Here is a 16,032-nt window from a genome sequence, read left to right as displayed (position 1 = left end):
TGAGTGTCTGTAGGTGTGTGTGTGAGGAAACACACCTTTCCGTTTCACAGCTCTTGTCTTTATAGAGTTATTATAAAACATGTGTTATTAAACACTTCTACGCGTCCTTAAGAGCTGTAATGTTGCTCTTGCTCAGAAATGAAAGCAGGGTGAATAGGGTCATTCTCTATGCGTTACATTAAAGGCTCTCTCCCAATTGCTCTATGGTGCATCTGGACTGTATACATTGATCCACAAGGATGTATGATGAGTGGCTGATGTAAATTATGGATAGTTGGGATTTCTTCTACAAAATCAATGGAAATTCAAAAAATGTCATACACTCACATTGAATGTGTTTTTCATGTTCAGATTTACCCAAACAAATAAATGTGAACATATTTGAAAAAGCAATCATTACGGAACAGGTACTAATGAGTTATTCTGACTTGACAACTATCTAGATTTGTTTGATTATTTAGTGAATCTATAGTGGAGTAGTTTGAGATACAGCTTCCCAGCTTGCCATTAATTCATCAACAAAGTACAACACAGTACCAAAATAATCCTTAGGTTTTGCTGATAAGCGGGGAGAAGTCAGCGACTGTGAAAATGGGTCAGTCTGAGTATCTGTTCACAGCAGTGAGTTCTGGATCTTATTTATAGCACATAGTTATTGATGTTGTTCCATTGTTGGTGGTGGACATGTTATGCAATAGCCCCGCCCCACCGGTTCGCTCCAGTTCTTTCCCGTGCTATGTTTAACTTTCAGGTAAACATTATGTCTTTAAAACAGGTAGGAGATTAACTCATATTTATTCTGTTTGTGTTTGTTTGTTTTCTTGAAGACTATTTCCATCCTTTTTATTGCTTTGCACATCAAAATCAAATACAAAGGAACAATTATGTGGCTCAGTATGGATTGTGTTTTTTATATTCAACAAATAAAGAGGCACGGTTCGTCCAGGGAACGGAGAGGCTTGAGTGTGTTCCTCATCATATGGCCGTCTGCTGTGGGGAATACAGCCTGTTCCCTGCAGCCTACGGTCACATGCTGTGGGCATGCATCCCCTCGATTCAAAAACAAGATGGCATTCTGATTCTGCAGGACTTCAGAGGCTGAAAGGTAGGCAGCGCACAGCGGATCCCCGGCCAAGTGCTCCGTCTGGACCGGTAGTGATTCCAACTGGCCGAATCCTTTCAATAAGAAATCTGAGAAGGCTATATGACCCCCCCCCCCCCCTATCTTTCCTGCCAACTTCATACACACACAAACACGCAAACACACAAGCACACACGACTTAAAGCTGAAGACACAAGCGCTTTGGAAATGTTCCCCATGTGAGTCATGTGTGAACAAAAGCTTGACCCCTTATGTGAGTCCTCCAATTTGGCCCTGTTCAATACTTAATAGGATTTCCACAAATCCATCATTGCTTCTCTACATTACCAGGCCTCAAACACACACACACACACACACACACACACACACGACGCACAACACACAACATCCTTACACCTTTTATTTTACTCGCCGTGCGTATAGCAATCGGAAAAAGATCTCCCGTTACAATTCGCTACTTGATCCGTGTTTTGGTGGATTGGATTATGGAGGAAGGAAGGCGAGAAGGCATTGTTTCTTGGAGGGTAGGATGTAACGGACAACTCTGAGACGGGTACAGATGGTCAGGATCAAACCACATCTGGCTGTTCCACGCTCCAGACGTGGTTGTTATGAGTGTGAGTGTGTTTGTGGCTGTGTGCCTGGGTGTGTACATTTGTATTGCATGCACGTCTCAAGATCTTTTATTTGGTACCGTGTGTGCCTTAACGTGAATGACGTTTCATTAATGCATTTGGGTTATCCGTGCTCCAGGCTGATTCAAACCTGGGCCCGAAGACATTGTGATTGACACTTTGTGATTGATGCGGATCACGACAACGTATTAGGTTGTTAAGGTGAGCTTTAAGTGAACCAAGTATCAGTTATGGCCCCGGTGATTGTTTCCTCCAGAGTCGAAGGAGCCTGCCATACCAAGAATGAGAGAGAAAACAGTCATCTTTATGATCAACCTGAGGCGACTCCTCCTCTTCTAGCAAAATGTGTGGAAGTGTTCATGTGTTCTCTCACCTCCACACCACCACCGACTACTGGGAACAGTACCTGAACTCAATGGAAAAAAACACAGCAGGTACCTGTGGAACAAAAAGGATCCAGAAATAGACCTGGGCGCTCTTTTACCAGCGTGAAAACCATGTCAAAATAAGATGGAAGACGGTAGGGAAAGTACAAGTGGGATAATGGGACTGGTGCTGTCGGAGGTCCAGCGGGACAGGGCAATAGAGCTCTATAGGTCTGCAAGGCCTCCACTGCATCAGCATGCTGGAGGCTTCATGGGAAATGGATGTGGTCTCTCTCGATCCCAGTATCTTTGCCTCGGTCTATCTACCGCCCTCCTTTCCGCTTACTTCCTCCAGTGAGGAGCTGAACTGTTTGGTGGTTTTCCGCAGCCAAGCTGTGCGGTGCTGGGGCAAGACCGTGCATTTCAAATGCTTAACATCCATTGCAATCACAGAGCAACATGCTAGGCCTGAAAGATGTATGCACAGAGTAGACATGGATAAGCTAGACATGCACGTATCGGTGTTTATGTGGAATACGGATGAGGAATATTATCAAGGCCATACGGACGTTTATTGCATCAATCCTCCAGATAGAGTAGAGTTCACTTCTCAGAAGACAATATATTCACTATATGGATGTAGGATATTTTGCTTGTTGGAGAATAACCTGATGGAAAAACCCTGACTCTGTTAGGCTGGAAAGATTGAAGATAATACTGTATCATATTTGCATTGTGTCATCAATCACCTTTCCGAAACATGGCAGTTTATGCACATTCTTTCATCACAAAAACAACAACTGTTGATGTTTTGACTTTAAGGGCAAAAGAAAACATCTGCTACACAAACACACAATGTTCTACTGACTTGTCAGTTTGTTCTGAAGAAATGTATGTTTTATTCACTCCCTGCAATTTACGCTGCACATAATGCATATATTAGCCGTACTTAATGTATGTAGTCATTCATTTATTTTAACTGATCATTAACAATATACAGAAAACTACTTAAGTTGTAGCTACCACTGTAAAATGGTTCCACATATCCCCCTCTGTCCACCCTGCATTCGCTCTGCAGTCCTAGTTGACCCCTGCTCTCGATATATCCACGTGTTTCCCCCCCCCCCGGAAGACTAGCACTCCTGTGTGGTTGTGTCTGCACTTTGGTAAGCACTTGCAGAAATGTTTATCAATCTTTTATATTTATAATGCATCGACTAGAGGTCATGGAGATTGTTCCTCGATGCTTTTCCATAACACCAACACAATGGTTGGTAATTGTTATTGTGTCGTCCATTATCTTTACCTGCATTAAGATGAATACTGTCATCACAAAGATGTTTTCTGTTCCCCCCCACTGCCTCGTGTGTGAAACACACGGGTTGATACTGTTGTGCCTGACTCTCTATCTGATACTCCCCCGCTCATATCTGCAGGGAAGGATGCCAAGTGTCACGGAAACATCACTTCTGTCTTTCTAGTTCATCGTTGTAGTTCTTCCTTTTTGTAGGGTTATCTACAAAAGGTAAGGCATTGTGTTTTAGTTGTTGTGTTCATCCTCTTACTGCATCATATCAAACGGCTGCAAGCAAGTGAAGTTCAGCGCCTTGTGCCGTGTTCAGTGTTGAGGCAGACTTACCGAGGAGCCCTGGTGATTCAGCGGATCTGCGGCTGAATGCTCTGCCTAGTAACAGAGGCTGCATGCCAACATGCTTCACCACATTGAATGGTCTTGAATAGAGTCCTATTCTCGACACACAACCAAATGGCTGTTCGGTTGAATACCACGGGTGTTTAGTAAGCCTGATCATGTTTAGGGCCAGACCTTATTGTGCAAGCCTGGAAATCGAACTAAACATACATTTGTATAAGAACTAAAGCATTTTGGTTTAAAGCTCGCCATCTCTGGTAACAAACAGTTTTTATAATCAGCTGGCACTTACTATGTTTGATACGGTATTTAACGCTGTTTTCAGTGTTTCAAATTCAAATATTATTCAATGGTTACTATGAGCATGTGTTGAGTGTTAGAAGAGAGGTTTTCTTATTTATGAAACAAATTGAAAGCTTCCCTCAGAGAGTGGACATTGCATGAAAAAGGGCATGGTGAGGCACTGTTTGAGAGGCAGGCCAAAACATGACAGCATGAGCCTGTATTGGAAAAGGATGTGCCTGCGATGTCACAGGGTCATGTCTCCTCCCCTGGAGGGGAGGGGAAAATGGCAGGAAACAGTTGACATAAAGGGGAGGTATCCACGCTCTGCAACCAAAACACTGGTAGAAAGAGGGGTGGGACTAGAGAGAGAGAGAGTGTGTGTGAGAGAGAGAGAGAGAGAGAGAGCGAGAGAGAGAGAGAGAGAGAGAGGGGAAGAGAGAGCATTCGTGGTAGTGACAGCAGTGCTGGATGGAGATTCATGTGTGAGCTGCACTGTTACCATCACTGCCACCAAGATGAGTCTGCCAGCTGACCGCTACAGTAAGGCTGTCGCCCAGAGACTACTTGGGGAGCAGCCGTACAAGTACCGGAGCGGACGCAAAAGGTAAAAACTGACCTGTGGGGGTTAAGGTTTAAGCTGTCATTCATCAGGGCTGAAAGCAGGGGACGCAACTGGTAGCTGATGGTTGATGAAGCAGTCATTGTTGAAACCAATGAACTATTGTATGTGTTTAACATTAAGGTTTTATTAGTGAATCTTTGAAAGACAAACCCTTGCTGAATGTATCTTTGTTTCAATGTCACGCTGCTGGTTTCGGTGGTTTTGACTTTGTTTCGACAGGCGTTGAGGTCTGCTTGCCTTTCCACGGATGCACTCAGCTTTTTAACACATCAATTTAAGGAAGAGCAAAACTACTTCTATTTTACTCATCTTGTTTTACAAGTTTTGAGGGATGTTTGTCTAATTGTGAAGCAGCAATGCCTATTCTCTCTTCTTGCCCAGTAAATAGCATCAACTAACTCACCTGTTCCGAGTTCACCTAGCCTCTGCATAGCCATCCAGTCCCTTCTGCCCATCATTGTATGTTGTACGTCCTGGCACTTAATGTACGCACTTATTGTACGCACTTAATGTACGTTGTACTTATTTATAGTACTCAATTGTGTAGCATCTGCAGTTACAGCTATCACAGCTGTATACAGGGAATGGGGTCAGCCTAGCGATTGTTAGTACTTGCACTTGGTTCTATGAACATCTTTACTGTACCGACAGCTATATATTATTTCACTCGTTATGACAAATGCACTTATTATAAGTTGCTTGGGATAAAAGCATCTGCTAAATGCCCTAAATGTAAATGTAACTAATGAAATTTCATCAACTAAAAAAAACACTTGTTTCCTACTTGGAATGTAGTGAGGGCAATTCCAGGGCAAAGTACACAAAGTTCTCACTTTCACTTCACATCATTTTGTTTGACCAAAGTTCAGCTGCATATAAACAGTGTTCAGAGCTATTGTGGGAGAATCAAGAGCTTTTGTTGTTGTTTGTGATGGTGGAAAACTCTGGCACAACTCGGGGGTGCATTTGTCTGGGAACCAGTTAAGCCCATGAAATCAACATATGCTGGCTTACCACTTTGGTGACCCCACGCACTGAGAGTCCACTATTTATTGGAGTACACTCCAATATATAGCAATTTGCGTTATATATCGTTATGATAACATAAATTAATAAGCATAAAATCTAGTGTTAGCGATATTGACCCTTACCTCTTGGGGATTCAGCTGACCTCCAACATGCCAATGCAACGCTGCTACGCAAACACATCCTTCCAGCGTGGGAATCAAATCATTGGCTCTGCAGTATTTATGTTGCTGTCCCCTCATGAGGATAAACTGAGGGTTAAGTAGTCCCCATATTACTGGAGATGGTTCGATAGACCAGTGCCTGAATTCAGCACTACTTGACTCACAGTCTGCATGGGCAGAATGGTGAAGTGGTTTTGTTGTTGGCTCCCAGCTGAAGGGTTCAAGCTCCCCGGTCCGCTTTCTTTCCTTATCCAGATGCCTGACCCCTACTTGCTCCTTAATGACATGAAAAAAAAAATCCCTATACGAAATGTTGGATACAATAACAGCGATGACTCAAGAGTAAAAATAGTCACCTTGAATGCCTTGGAAAATGCAGATTGTACAAGGGATCACTTTAACATGATCACAGTGTTGTTCCATGCCGGTCAATTTACCCTGATGCTGATTCTGCCAGCTTTTATACAATTTCATAGTCAAATACGAAGTATTTTTTTCTATATTTATCTATGCTTCCTAGCCTGGCCCTATTGTGGTTGTTCAGACAAACGGAAGTTTGCATACAGATCTATGAAGAACCACAGTGTCAACCGTTAAAAACCAGAAGCAATGTTGTCTGTTTAGAATTTGAGTATTTTTAGAGATGCGCCCTGTCTCTCAACCGGGAACATGAGCTGATAACAGTCAGAGTTGCAGTAAAAGCACAGGAAAAGGCGACACTTTAATCCCACTTTTGTTCCCCATCCACAGTTCTCCAGCCCCAGGTTGGCAGCACAAGGGCTTTATTCCGTAATTAATTATCTCATTGTCTGTTTTATCTGTCATTTTGACCTTCATCATTCACCCTAGGGTTGTGAAAGTATGCAAGGCTGATTCAGGGCCAATTTATTTAACCATACCCAATATGACAAATGATTAATTTGGTGCTGAGGTCATTCAAAGATATGTCAATTTATTTTTTGACTCTTGCAAAGATACATAGAATGCAAAAACATAAACAGACACAAGCTAAAAAATCGATTGATTTTTTTTACTAATTGAAATGAATACAAAAACAAGAACAACACGGGGTGCCACCACTCATTCAATTCAATTTTTCACTCCCGATTTTAAAAATGTTAGTGCATTTGCTAAAGTGAAGCGCTGTTGCCAAGCCAAAAGTGAAATCCTATTTCTGCACAGATCATTGTTGAACCGTAATCATCTCATCATGGCCTGTAATGTGGGTGGAATATGCGAGAAGCTCTGGTTGTCTGGCTCTCTGTCTATGTCTGGCCCCATAGAGAACTGAAACGCGGGGGAGCTTAGCCGGGACAATACAAACTGCAGGCATTCACACTTTTTACTCGCCAGTCTCATCAGGGCTGCCATGTTGCTATTCATCGTAGACCTGGAACCTGAGAATGAAATTATTAAAAAAATATACAAGAATGAGAAGAAAGAGAAAAAGGACTCACATCTGCAAGGTGTGCAGAACCCCAGCCCAGCACCTGAAGGGTTAAAGCGGGTATTGTGCTTGTCTGGGCAATGGGGGGAAGACACGGGTGAGCTGGCAACCCCATTGGCTGTGGGCCTTCCTGGTTCAAGCCAGATGGGGTGGGGCTTAAGGGAGGCGTAAATGAGGTAATGTTTTTTCTTTGTGATAAGGGTGACATCATAGCCTTGGAATTCCAGGGATGGTGGAAGGAGGAGGGGTTGGGGGGGATGATGGAACATGTGATCACTGTGTGATCACTGTGTTGCCACCGTGTGTGTGTGTGTGTGTGTGTGTGTGTGTGTGTGTGTGTGTGTGTGTGTGTGAGTTGCCGGGTGCATGAATGCAGGTAATTTGTTTTTCTGTTATTCGTTAATTCGCCTGTGGGGATTTTTTAGAAAGAAATTGAACCCCAATATCTGGTTATTGTCTATTAGCCTCGCAAACACCCATGTTCACACACACCCTGTGATGCCCTGCGGAGCAGAATACTGCCCATGGAGGTGCAGAGAGGAGCTGTGAAGAGGTTATCCCCGTGTGTATGTTTCCACTGGAGGGACTGGTTCCCACTGGGAAGCACAGCAAGGGAAGGAGAGGGTATTCCCTAAGACACATGCTGCCATTTCCTGCCCTGCGATTTCATCTGTGTGTGCAAACAACCCCCACTGTCCCTCTCACTCTCACTCTCCGTGGACCACTCTCTCTCTCTCTCTCTCCCTGGATCTCTCTCTGGGTCTCTCTCTCTGGACCACTCTCTTTCTCTCTTTCTCGCTCTCTCTCTCTTTCTCTCTTTCTCTCTCTCTCTCTCTCTCTCTCTCTCCCTCTCGCTCTTTCTCTCTCTCTCTCTCTCTCTCTCTCTCTCTCTCTCTCTCTCTCTCTCTCTCTCTCTCTCTCTCTCTCTGCCTCTCTCCCTCTCTGCCTCTCTCCCTCTCTCCCTCTGGACATCTGAACCTCTCCCTCTCTGAACCTCTCTCTCCCTGGACCGCTCTCTCTCTCTCTCTCTCTCTCTCTGGACCAAAAGAGAAACATAGATTTCTCTTTCGGTTTAAAGACAATGACTGAAGATAAAATGAATGATGTGTCACATGTGCTTACATATGTGTTTCTTTCTTTACACTTGGCCTAATTTGATGCCATTTGTTCAATCACTTCATAGCACCGGTGGTTTTTCAGTAATCCCTGAGTGTTTGATGGCCTGTCTGGTGAAAGGCCTGACCCTGTGGAGGCTAGGGCCTCTCGGCACATCCTAACTCTCTCACCCGCCCCAGTCGTCTGTGACGGAGGTGAGCGGGGGGGGCGAGAGCCTCTCCGCCCCTAGGACAACACAGCACTCCCCGCTCACAGCCCCCCGCTTTCCCCAGGGGTGTCAGCACACACGACATTCAGCAACCTGTGCATGTGCACACACACACATGCACACATGCATATGCACGTGCACACAGACCTATCCCTGCACACACATTCACACACCATCGTCTTCTGTTATAAATGACTGATTGTTATAAATGAGGTAGTTGGACGTTTATATTTTAAGAATGTGGTATCAAATATTGAGAGGCCTGTCGCTGTGTAAAGCCATGTTTCATGTATGTGATATTATAATTATAAATCTTGTATTATAAAAAATTTAGCATTTGGCTTGTACAAAATAAATGTAAAACCCAATGGAGTCCCTTTACTTCTATTCTCTCAAACCACAGCCTTTCTCTCTCACACACACACACACACACACACACACACACACACACACACACACACACACACACACACACACACACACACAACTATATGCACACACACACACAAACACACACAAAACAAACACTGCATATGTTTGGTAGTATTGTTCTCCCTATTGGTCAGTTTGCTGCTTGCAAATAGCCCTCGTCACGGCAAGGTGGTCAGGTATAGCCAGAAAACGGGGATCATGGAATAGACGCACTTTACTTTAAACAAACACGCACATGCTCACACAGACACACACACACAATCCACCAGCAGGACCAGCACCTTTTCAGGATCGTTGCTCTCCCCGGTGTCTTCCTGGCCCTGAGGGAGGGCGGCTGGTTCTCTCCGCGCCGGACCCCCATCTCCTCCACTCGCTCTCTTTTGTTGTCTTATGGAAGTTGTTAAACTACGAGCATCCTGCTTTCCCTACCTCCTCTCCACCTCGCTTTCCCTCGGCCACCGTCAACGTGGGAATGACCAATGGCTCCCTCCCATGTTGCATTGTTTTTTCAGGTGGATTAGGAAATATGAGGAAATGTCTCGTTGTGTTGGATTAGTGGAAAAGGTTGGAGATTCTACGTGATAAAATATTGGCATCTGTTAAGCATTGCATGTGCTTATATCTAGTCTCAAAGTAAGAAAAAACGAACTCACACGCACACACACACACACACACACACACACACACACACACACACACACACACCACTGCGATATGCTCTGCTCCAACATTGCCCTATTTACATTTAGTCTTTATAGCACTCTTTTAATGGCACTTGTGTTTTTCATATATGCTGTGGCCCTATTTACTGTAAGTAGAAGTTATTTCTGACTTCAATTACTTTGAATCTCCCCTCCGTCTGCTCATTGTGGTACATAGCCAAAGTGTGTGTGTGTGTGTGTATGTGTGTGTGTGTCTGTGTGTGTGTGAAATGTGTGTGTGTGTGTGTGGGTGTGTGAGTGTCTTTGATAATAAGAGTGTGTTTGCATGCGTCGACTGCAGTAGATATTAGCCTATGGTGTGGTGTGAGTCTTGTAATATCATGCAAACATTCGTTCTCCCTCTTTCCACTCTTTCTCACTTTTTTGCCAGCTCAGCCTCTTCCTAAGAGACGCATCCTTAAGCCAGAAGCGATCTGCCAGTTGCTAATGTATTCACCCGGCAGCGGCAGCAACAGAATGCACTTCATTATATGGTTCATGTCATGCAGTTACTCTGCAGCCCATATTTCTCTGGATGTAGTCAGAAATGTGCTGCCACGCCTTGATGCAGCAGGCAGATTTGTAGAGAGTCGTTGAACCTAGAAGTGTTGTTAGAGTGAGTATGCTTGGGTATGGGTGTGTGTGTGCAGGTGGAGCTGTGTGTGTGTGTGTGTGTGTGTGTGTGTGTGTATGTGTGCGTGCGGTCTGCATGCGGGTTTTGACGTGCAGATGAAGATGTGTGTGTTTCTGAGAGAGGGAGAGAGAGACACATGTACACAAAGACAAAAGTCAGCATGTCTCCGCCCCAGGTTTGACTTTGTCCCAGCAGGGGTTTGCTGGATGCCTTTGTGTGTGAGTGTGTGTGTGTGTGTGAGTTCATCAGCGGCTTTGCTGGCTGTGGTTGTCCTCCCTTAGCCTTGACCCACTTCCACACGCCGTGCATACTGAAGCATCCCCTCGTCACAGGAGGTACTCTGAGTACGGGGTTGCAGGAGGATGCGTGCATGCGGGTTTCTGGGGTGTGTTTCTGTGACGTTTTTACTAGGAGTTTGTGGTGTGTGTGGTTGTTTGTGTGTTTGTGTGTTTCTGTTGTGGGTGTGTGTGCCGTGTATGTTTGTATGTGTGTGTGTGACTGTGTGTGTGTGTGCGTATGTGTGAAACATATTTTTTGAAAAAAAAGCTGCATCGAAAATAAGCCAACCATAATGAAGAATTTATGTTTGTAAAGTGGAATATAAGCTGCACTCAGAATTACACATTTTTGCCGTCAACACAAATACTTACATGTACCATTGCTGCCGTGAAACCGTAACAAAATTGTTTAAATTATACAATATTCCTTGCAGTTGAGTATATTCTGCCTTGGGGTTGCGATACAGTAGTACAGTGTGTGTGTGTGTGTGTGTGTGTGTGTGTGTGTGTGTGTGTGTGTGTGTGTGTGTGTGTGTGTACACAAGGCGAGTGTCGTAGGCATACGCTAGACCACAATCTTTGTAGAATCAGGCTAAAGGGGATATGACCACGGAGAACATGAAACACAAGGCATTGTGTTGACTTTGTGGTAAAGGGAAGTGCGCTCGCTCTTTCTATTGTATATTTACCACGTATGTATCGTGCAGCCTGTCAGGGCTTATGATAGAAAACAGGAACATAGATTACATTTTACATCGTGTACAAATGGTATGTGCACAAACTTTTTCTTTACATGCACTGACATCTTCATTAAAGCTAGGGTAGGCAAGGTATTTATATATTTACATATATTTCTTGGTCATTTTTTAAATTCTTTATATATCCCAACAGCAATCATTTAATTAAATGCTCTGGTATATTTTGCTGTTGCGGGCCTTTAATAAGCCTGTCCAATCATTTTATTTGGCCCAAATTAAATGACCTGTCTGTCTACCTACTAACCGGGCTACCTGCATGCACTCATTGTGCATGACAGGAGTCTTCCACAAGGCTAGGCAGAACTATTGATTAACCTAGCAAGCTAGTCATGTGTTTTGGCCTGAAGGGAGGGCTTTCTCCAGCTGGTTTCTTCTTATTGCCTTCTCTACCTTTAATTGGTAACAAAAAATAACAAGTTTATTCATGAGGAAACACCCTATGCAGTATGAAGTTCATTTAAACTCAATTTCTCATATGTAGAGCTCCATATTTTTCTCCATACTCCAGTTGTATAGATTTATTATCGGTTTTTTTTTCACAATGTAAAATACATGTTTTACTCAATAAATAATATATTTTTCCAATTGGACACAGGAATCAATAAATATCCTTATGTTCATTTAGTCAGGCTCCATTCTTCATGGTGGGCTTAAGCTAAATGAATAATCACAGTGCTGTGACGATGGTTTAACTCTGCAGGCCGGTGGTATTACATGTACATCGTACTGGACAGTGGACAGGAAGTATTACCCCGGTGGGAACAGCAGCTGGCCCAGCGTGTCCACTTTTACTGTAGAGGGGTCCAGAGGCGGGGGGGGGGCACCAGACACTCTACTCAATTTAGTCATGGCCTTCACACACGCGCAGATGTAGAGAGCACACACACACAAGCTCGCACATGCACAACCACACACACACACAGATATACATAGATGCATGTGTGAGTACCCAGGTGCATGGAAACCCATGTGAGTCAACACCATTTCAGGGTAAATTATTCTTCCTACATCCTCCCTCTGCTTTAACCTTTCCAGTGACTCATGTCCCTGTCGTGTCAGCATGTGATGTCTATCGGTGTGACATCACTCTGATCAGCTGGGTGTCTGGCCCTACTGCATAACACTGCCCTTATCTACCACGATCTGTTGTGGTGATGACATGCCCATCATTTAAACCACATGTACACTTTTAAGGCCCCCAAAAAGAAGATGAAAGATTATATTTGTTAACGTTCCAGATATCTCTCCAAAGCATCTGCTGAATACTTGCTCAAGCATGCCTACAGGTAGACTCAAGGACACACCAGCCTGTCCCCTCAGGATGATATTGTTTTGGAGGATATTATTGTTGAACTCATGCTGAGAAATGTTCTTCATATACTCCGCTATCCGGGTAGAATATTCTGAGCCTATTGTCGTGGTGTAGTAAGTTTACTTCACTTTGTTACTCGGTCATATCAGATCATTTATATGCATTGAGGAAACAAACATGGAAATACCAGCCCCCCACACTAACCATATCGTTTAGTTGGTTGGTTGTTGTAGCTACAGAGACACGCCCATCCGTTTGCATACTGCGGCGTCCGGCGTGTAGCTACTTTCTTTCCAGTTCAATGGAGGCTTTTCTTTAACCTGGTAATGCGTTTTTATTGGTTGGTATCGTCCACTCTCTGGCTGTGTCATGCAAAGGGATAGGATCCTAGTTGAACATCTGATAACCCCTCCACCACATGCTTTATGTACGCCTTCATGCATTTAATAAAAATGAGACTAAATAAACAATTGACTCCAAAAATACTCTCCATGAGTAGGCCTAAATATATTGCTTTCCCTATGACTCTGCTCCTTAGTTCTTAACATGTCATTGGTTGATTGACTGACGTTCGTTCCCCCTCTACTGCTAGATGCTGTGAGTGCAGTGCCTCCCTGTCCCATTGGTACTATGAGAAGGACGGGCGGCTCTTCTGCAAGAAGGACTACTGGGCCAAGTTTGGAGAGCTGTGCCACGGCTGCAATGACCCCATCACCACCGGACTCATTATGGTAAGAGGACCACTCAGCAGCCTCTCACACGCACACACACACACACACACACACACACACACACACACACACACACACACACACACACACACACACACACACGCACAAACACACACACACCCTTATCCATCTCCACCTGCCTTGGTCTTTGTGAACACACGTCTGGGCTCGGATCCAGACGCCCATCGCTGAGGCACATTGTCTTGCGTGGACATCTGGTGAAAGCCAGTGTAGCGGTCCTGTTGTTGTGACAGGGAAAACGGAAAGTAGAGGAGGAGGTGCAGAACGGATGTGACCTTGTCCTCGGGTCATTGGGGAGAAAGAGCTGATGGTCAGGAGGATGAGCTTGCGTTGATGAGTGTGGTCGCATTTCCAAGCGGTGTCGATTCCACCTCTTGAGCAGATTGTGTGTCCATGTTGTGTGACATGTGGTAATGGTGTGTTTTGAAAAGTTACACACAAACACTGATGTCCTTTCTTTGTTGGTTTCTGTTATTGGTGTACATTGATAGCAATGCTGGATCTGATGCAAGGCTAGAAAAGAGACAACGCATTGGTCAAACATCATAAACAAAGATATTATATACTCCTATTAGAAGCTTCTTTAATCCTTTCATGATTTACCAAAGGCTATAATCGACTTCAAACAAACAATGTAAATTCTTAATACTAATCATAAATAGGTGGTTTTGTGTGTCCCAAGTGTTGGGGTAGGCTGTTCAAGCAGAATTGTTTAAAGGTGTGAAGGTTGTGTATTTTTTAGACCGCCTCAGTATGAGAACTACAAGGTTACACTGAGGCAGCACAGCCCTGCCATGGCTTATTCTCTGTATCTGCAGTGTATACACAAAATAGATACGCCGTGAAGTCATATTTTTGACTCCTGTTTGAAGTAGCTACTGAGGGGATGGTTCTTATCAGCCTTTGCAGCAGTTTATTGTACAAAAACCAGCGCAAGGACCTCAATATATGTCAGATGAATTTAGCGGTAATCCACCGCACCTGTCTACTTATGCCAAGGAGTGTTATTTCGGTTGGCAATATGAATCGCTTATTTGCATTTAAGAAACAGCGTTTTATCACAAAGTGAAATAGTGTCCCCTTTTGAAGGGAGGTTTTGCCTAGATTCTCTCCATGTGTTGGATAAGTCAATCCAGTGAAGCATATTGGGCACTGCCTTTTATAGTCATTGCTCACGCCTTGCTTGAGGGCAATCGGGTCGATTTATAAAATGGAGCCGTAGGTTTACCCTTTTCTATCGCATATTGAACAAATATAACGTTGTCATGAAGCTGTAATGTAATAACTATACCTGACAAAAAATGTGATATCCGTTAAATATTGTCCCTCCCTTTCGAAGCTGCTCTCCATCTGCAGACGGAAAGATGTGACTGGTGTTACTGGTTTTACTGGTGTACGGTGGGTCCTTGTGACTGATCCTACTACGGTATACGACTAGCTGTACGTTGTGCTGTGGCTTTTATTTTGTTGCTCTGCCTTACGGGACCTTTGGGGTTTGTATTTCTCCGCTCTATTGAACCGAGAAGGAAAGGAGAAGAGGCAATGGGGGTCACGCTAACCTCTATTATTAACCACTCCCTTCAAAATAGTCCAATGTGTGTGTGCGAGCCTCACACTGTACAGCTTTTATTCAACATTGACCCTTACAGTCCGACCGAGCCCATCTGGGCTGACCACTCTGACCCCCTCTGTTGGTGTCTGCTGATGTCACCGGAGGTCTAAGGGTGTTTTTTTTTTGTTTTATTGTTTCAACATCAAACTCTGGCTGACACACTGCATAGAGACTCTGACATAGTTCCCAACGGTATTGTTGTGTTGTGTTTTATAGGCAAGCGCCCTTTAGGAGCCGGTCGCAGGTGTGAAGAGGCGGTGATCCGTCAGGGAGTAAGGCTTTTATAGCGACAAAAGAGAGGAAACGTGAAAGTTTTGAGTAAATCTGAAAAATAAGTTTTCCTTTTGGTTCCTTTTTTTCCCATCGACTACAACAAAACTATTAAACGAAAAGGTTGGCCATTTTCGTGAAGTATTTTTCTGTGCTATATTGTTGCACAAGTTGGAAACCCCTTATATTGGCTGCTAAAGCTGGGGACTTACCATCGTTGTCATGCACGGAACTTCCTGACTAACGTGCCGTGGGTTCCTCAAGTCTCTCATGACCGCTGGTCTTGCTTCATGGCACGGCACAGAGTGGTGTACCAACCGTACACACATGAAGCCACGCTTATCCGCCACATAGTGTGTTTCGATTGGTTCTCGTGTGTATATGTGTGTTTGTATGTGTTTGTTTGTTTTTTGTATAATCCCATTAATGAAACAGCCAGGCCTGGTGGAGACTAAAGTGAATTAGCTGGGGAGACAGCTGCAACCGTTACCCTCTCTACTGCTCTATACTGCTCTCTTTCTCTCACTCTCACTCTATGTCTTTCTCTCTCTCTCTCACTCTCACCCACACTCTGTCTCTCTCTTTCGCTCTCACTCACACTGTCTCTCTCTCTCTCTCTCTCTCTCACTCTCTCTGTCTCTCTGTCTCTCCGTCTCTGTCAC

At 44.1% G+C, this 16,032-nt stretch overlaps 1 protein-coding gene across 3 annotated transcripts in view; it reads left to right on the top strand.

Annotated features, from left to right (window-relative positions):
• Nucleotides 1-16,032, top strand: part of limk1a (LIM domain kinase 1a) — a 40,698-nt gene that overhangs the window by 3,797 nt on the left and 20,869 nt on the right. Inside the window, exons 1-2 of one of the 3 annotated variants that reach the window (XM_079733691.1) lie at nt 3,558-3,627; nt 13,329-13,467. In XM_079733691.1, coding sequence (XP_079589817.1) covers nt 13,465-13,467 — 3 coding nt within the window. In that variant the 5' untranslated portion in view covers nt 3,558-3,627; nt 13,329-13,464. Of the gene's footprint in view, nt 1-3,557; nt 3,628-4,519; nt 4,643-13,328; nt 13,468-16,032 lie in introns of those variants that run through there. The other 2 variants (XM_079733690.1, XM_079733689.1) reach the window with 2 other exon arrangements.

Source organism: Pollachius pollachius (genome assembly GCF_949987615.1).
Source record: "Pollachius pollachius genome assembly, chromosome: 3".
NCBI classification, from domain to species: domain Eukaryota; kingdom Metazoa; phylum Chordata; class Actinopteri; order Gadiformes; family Gadidae; genus Pollachius; species Pollachius pollachius.
This window is presented reverse-complemented; position numbering and strand designations above follow the sequence as displayed.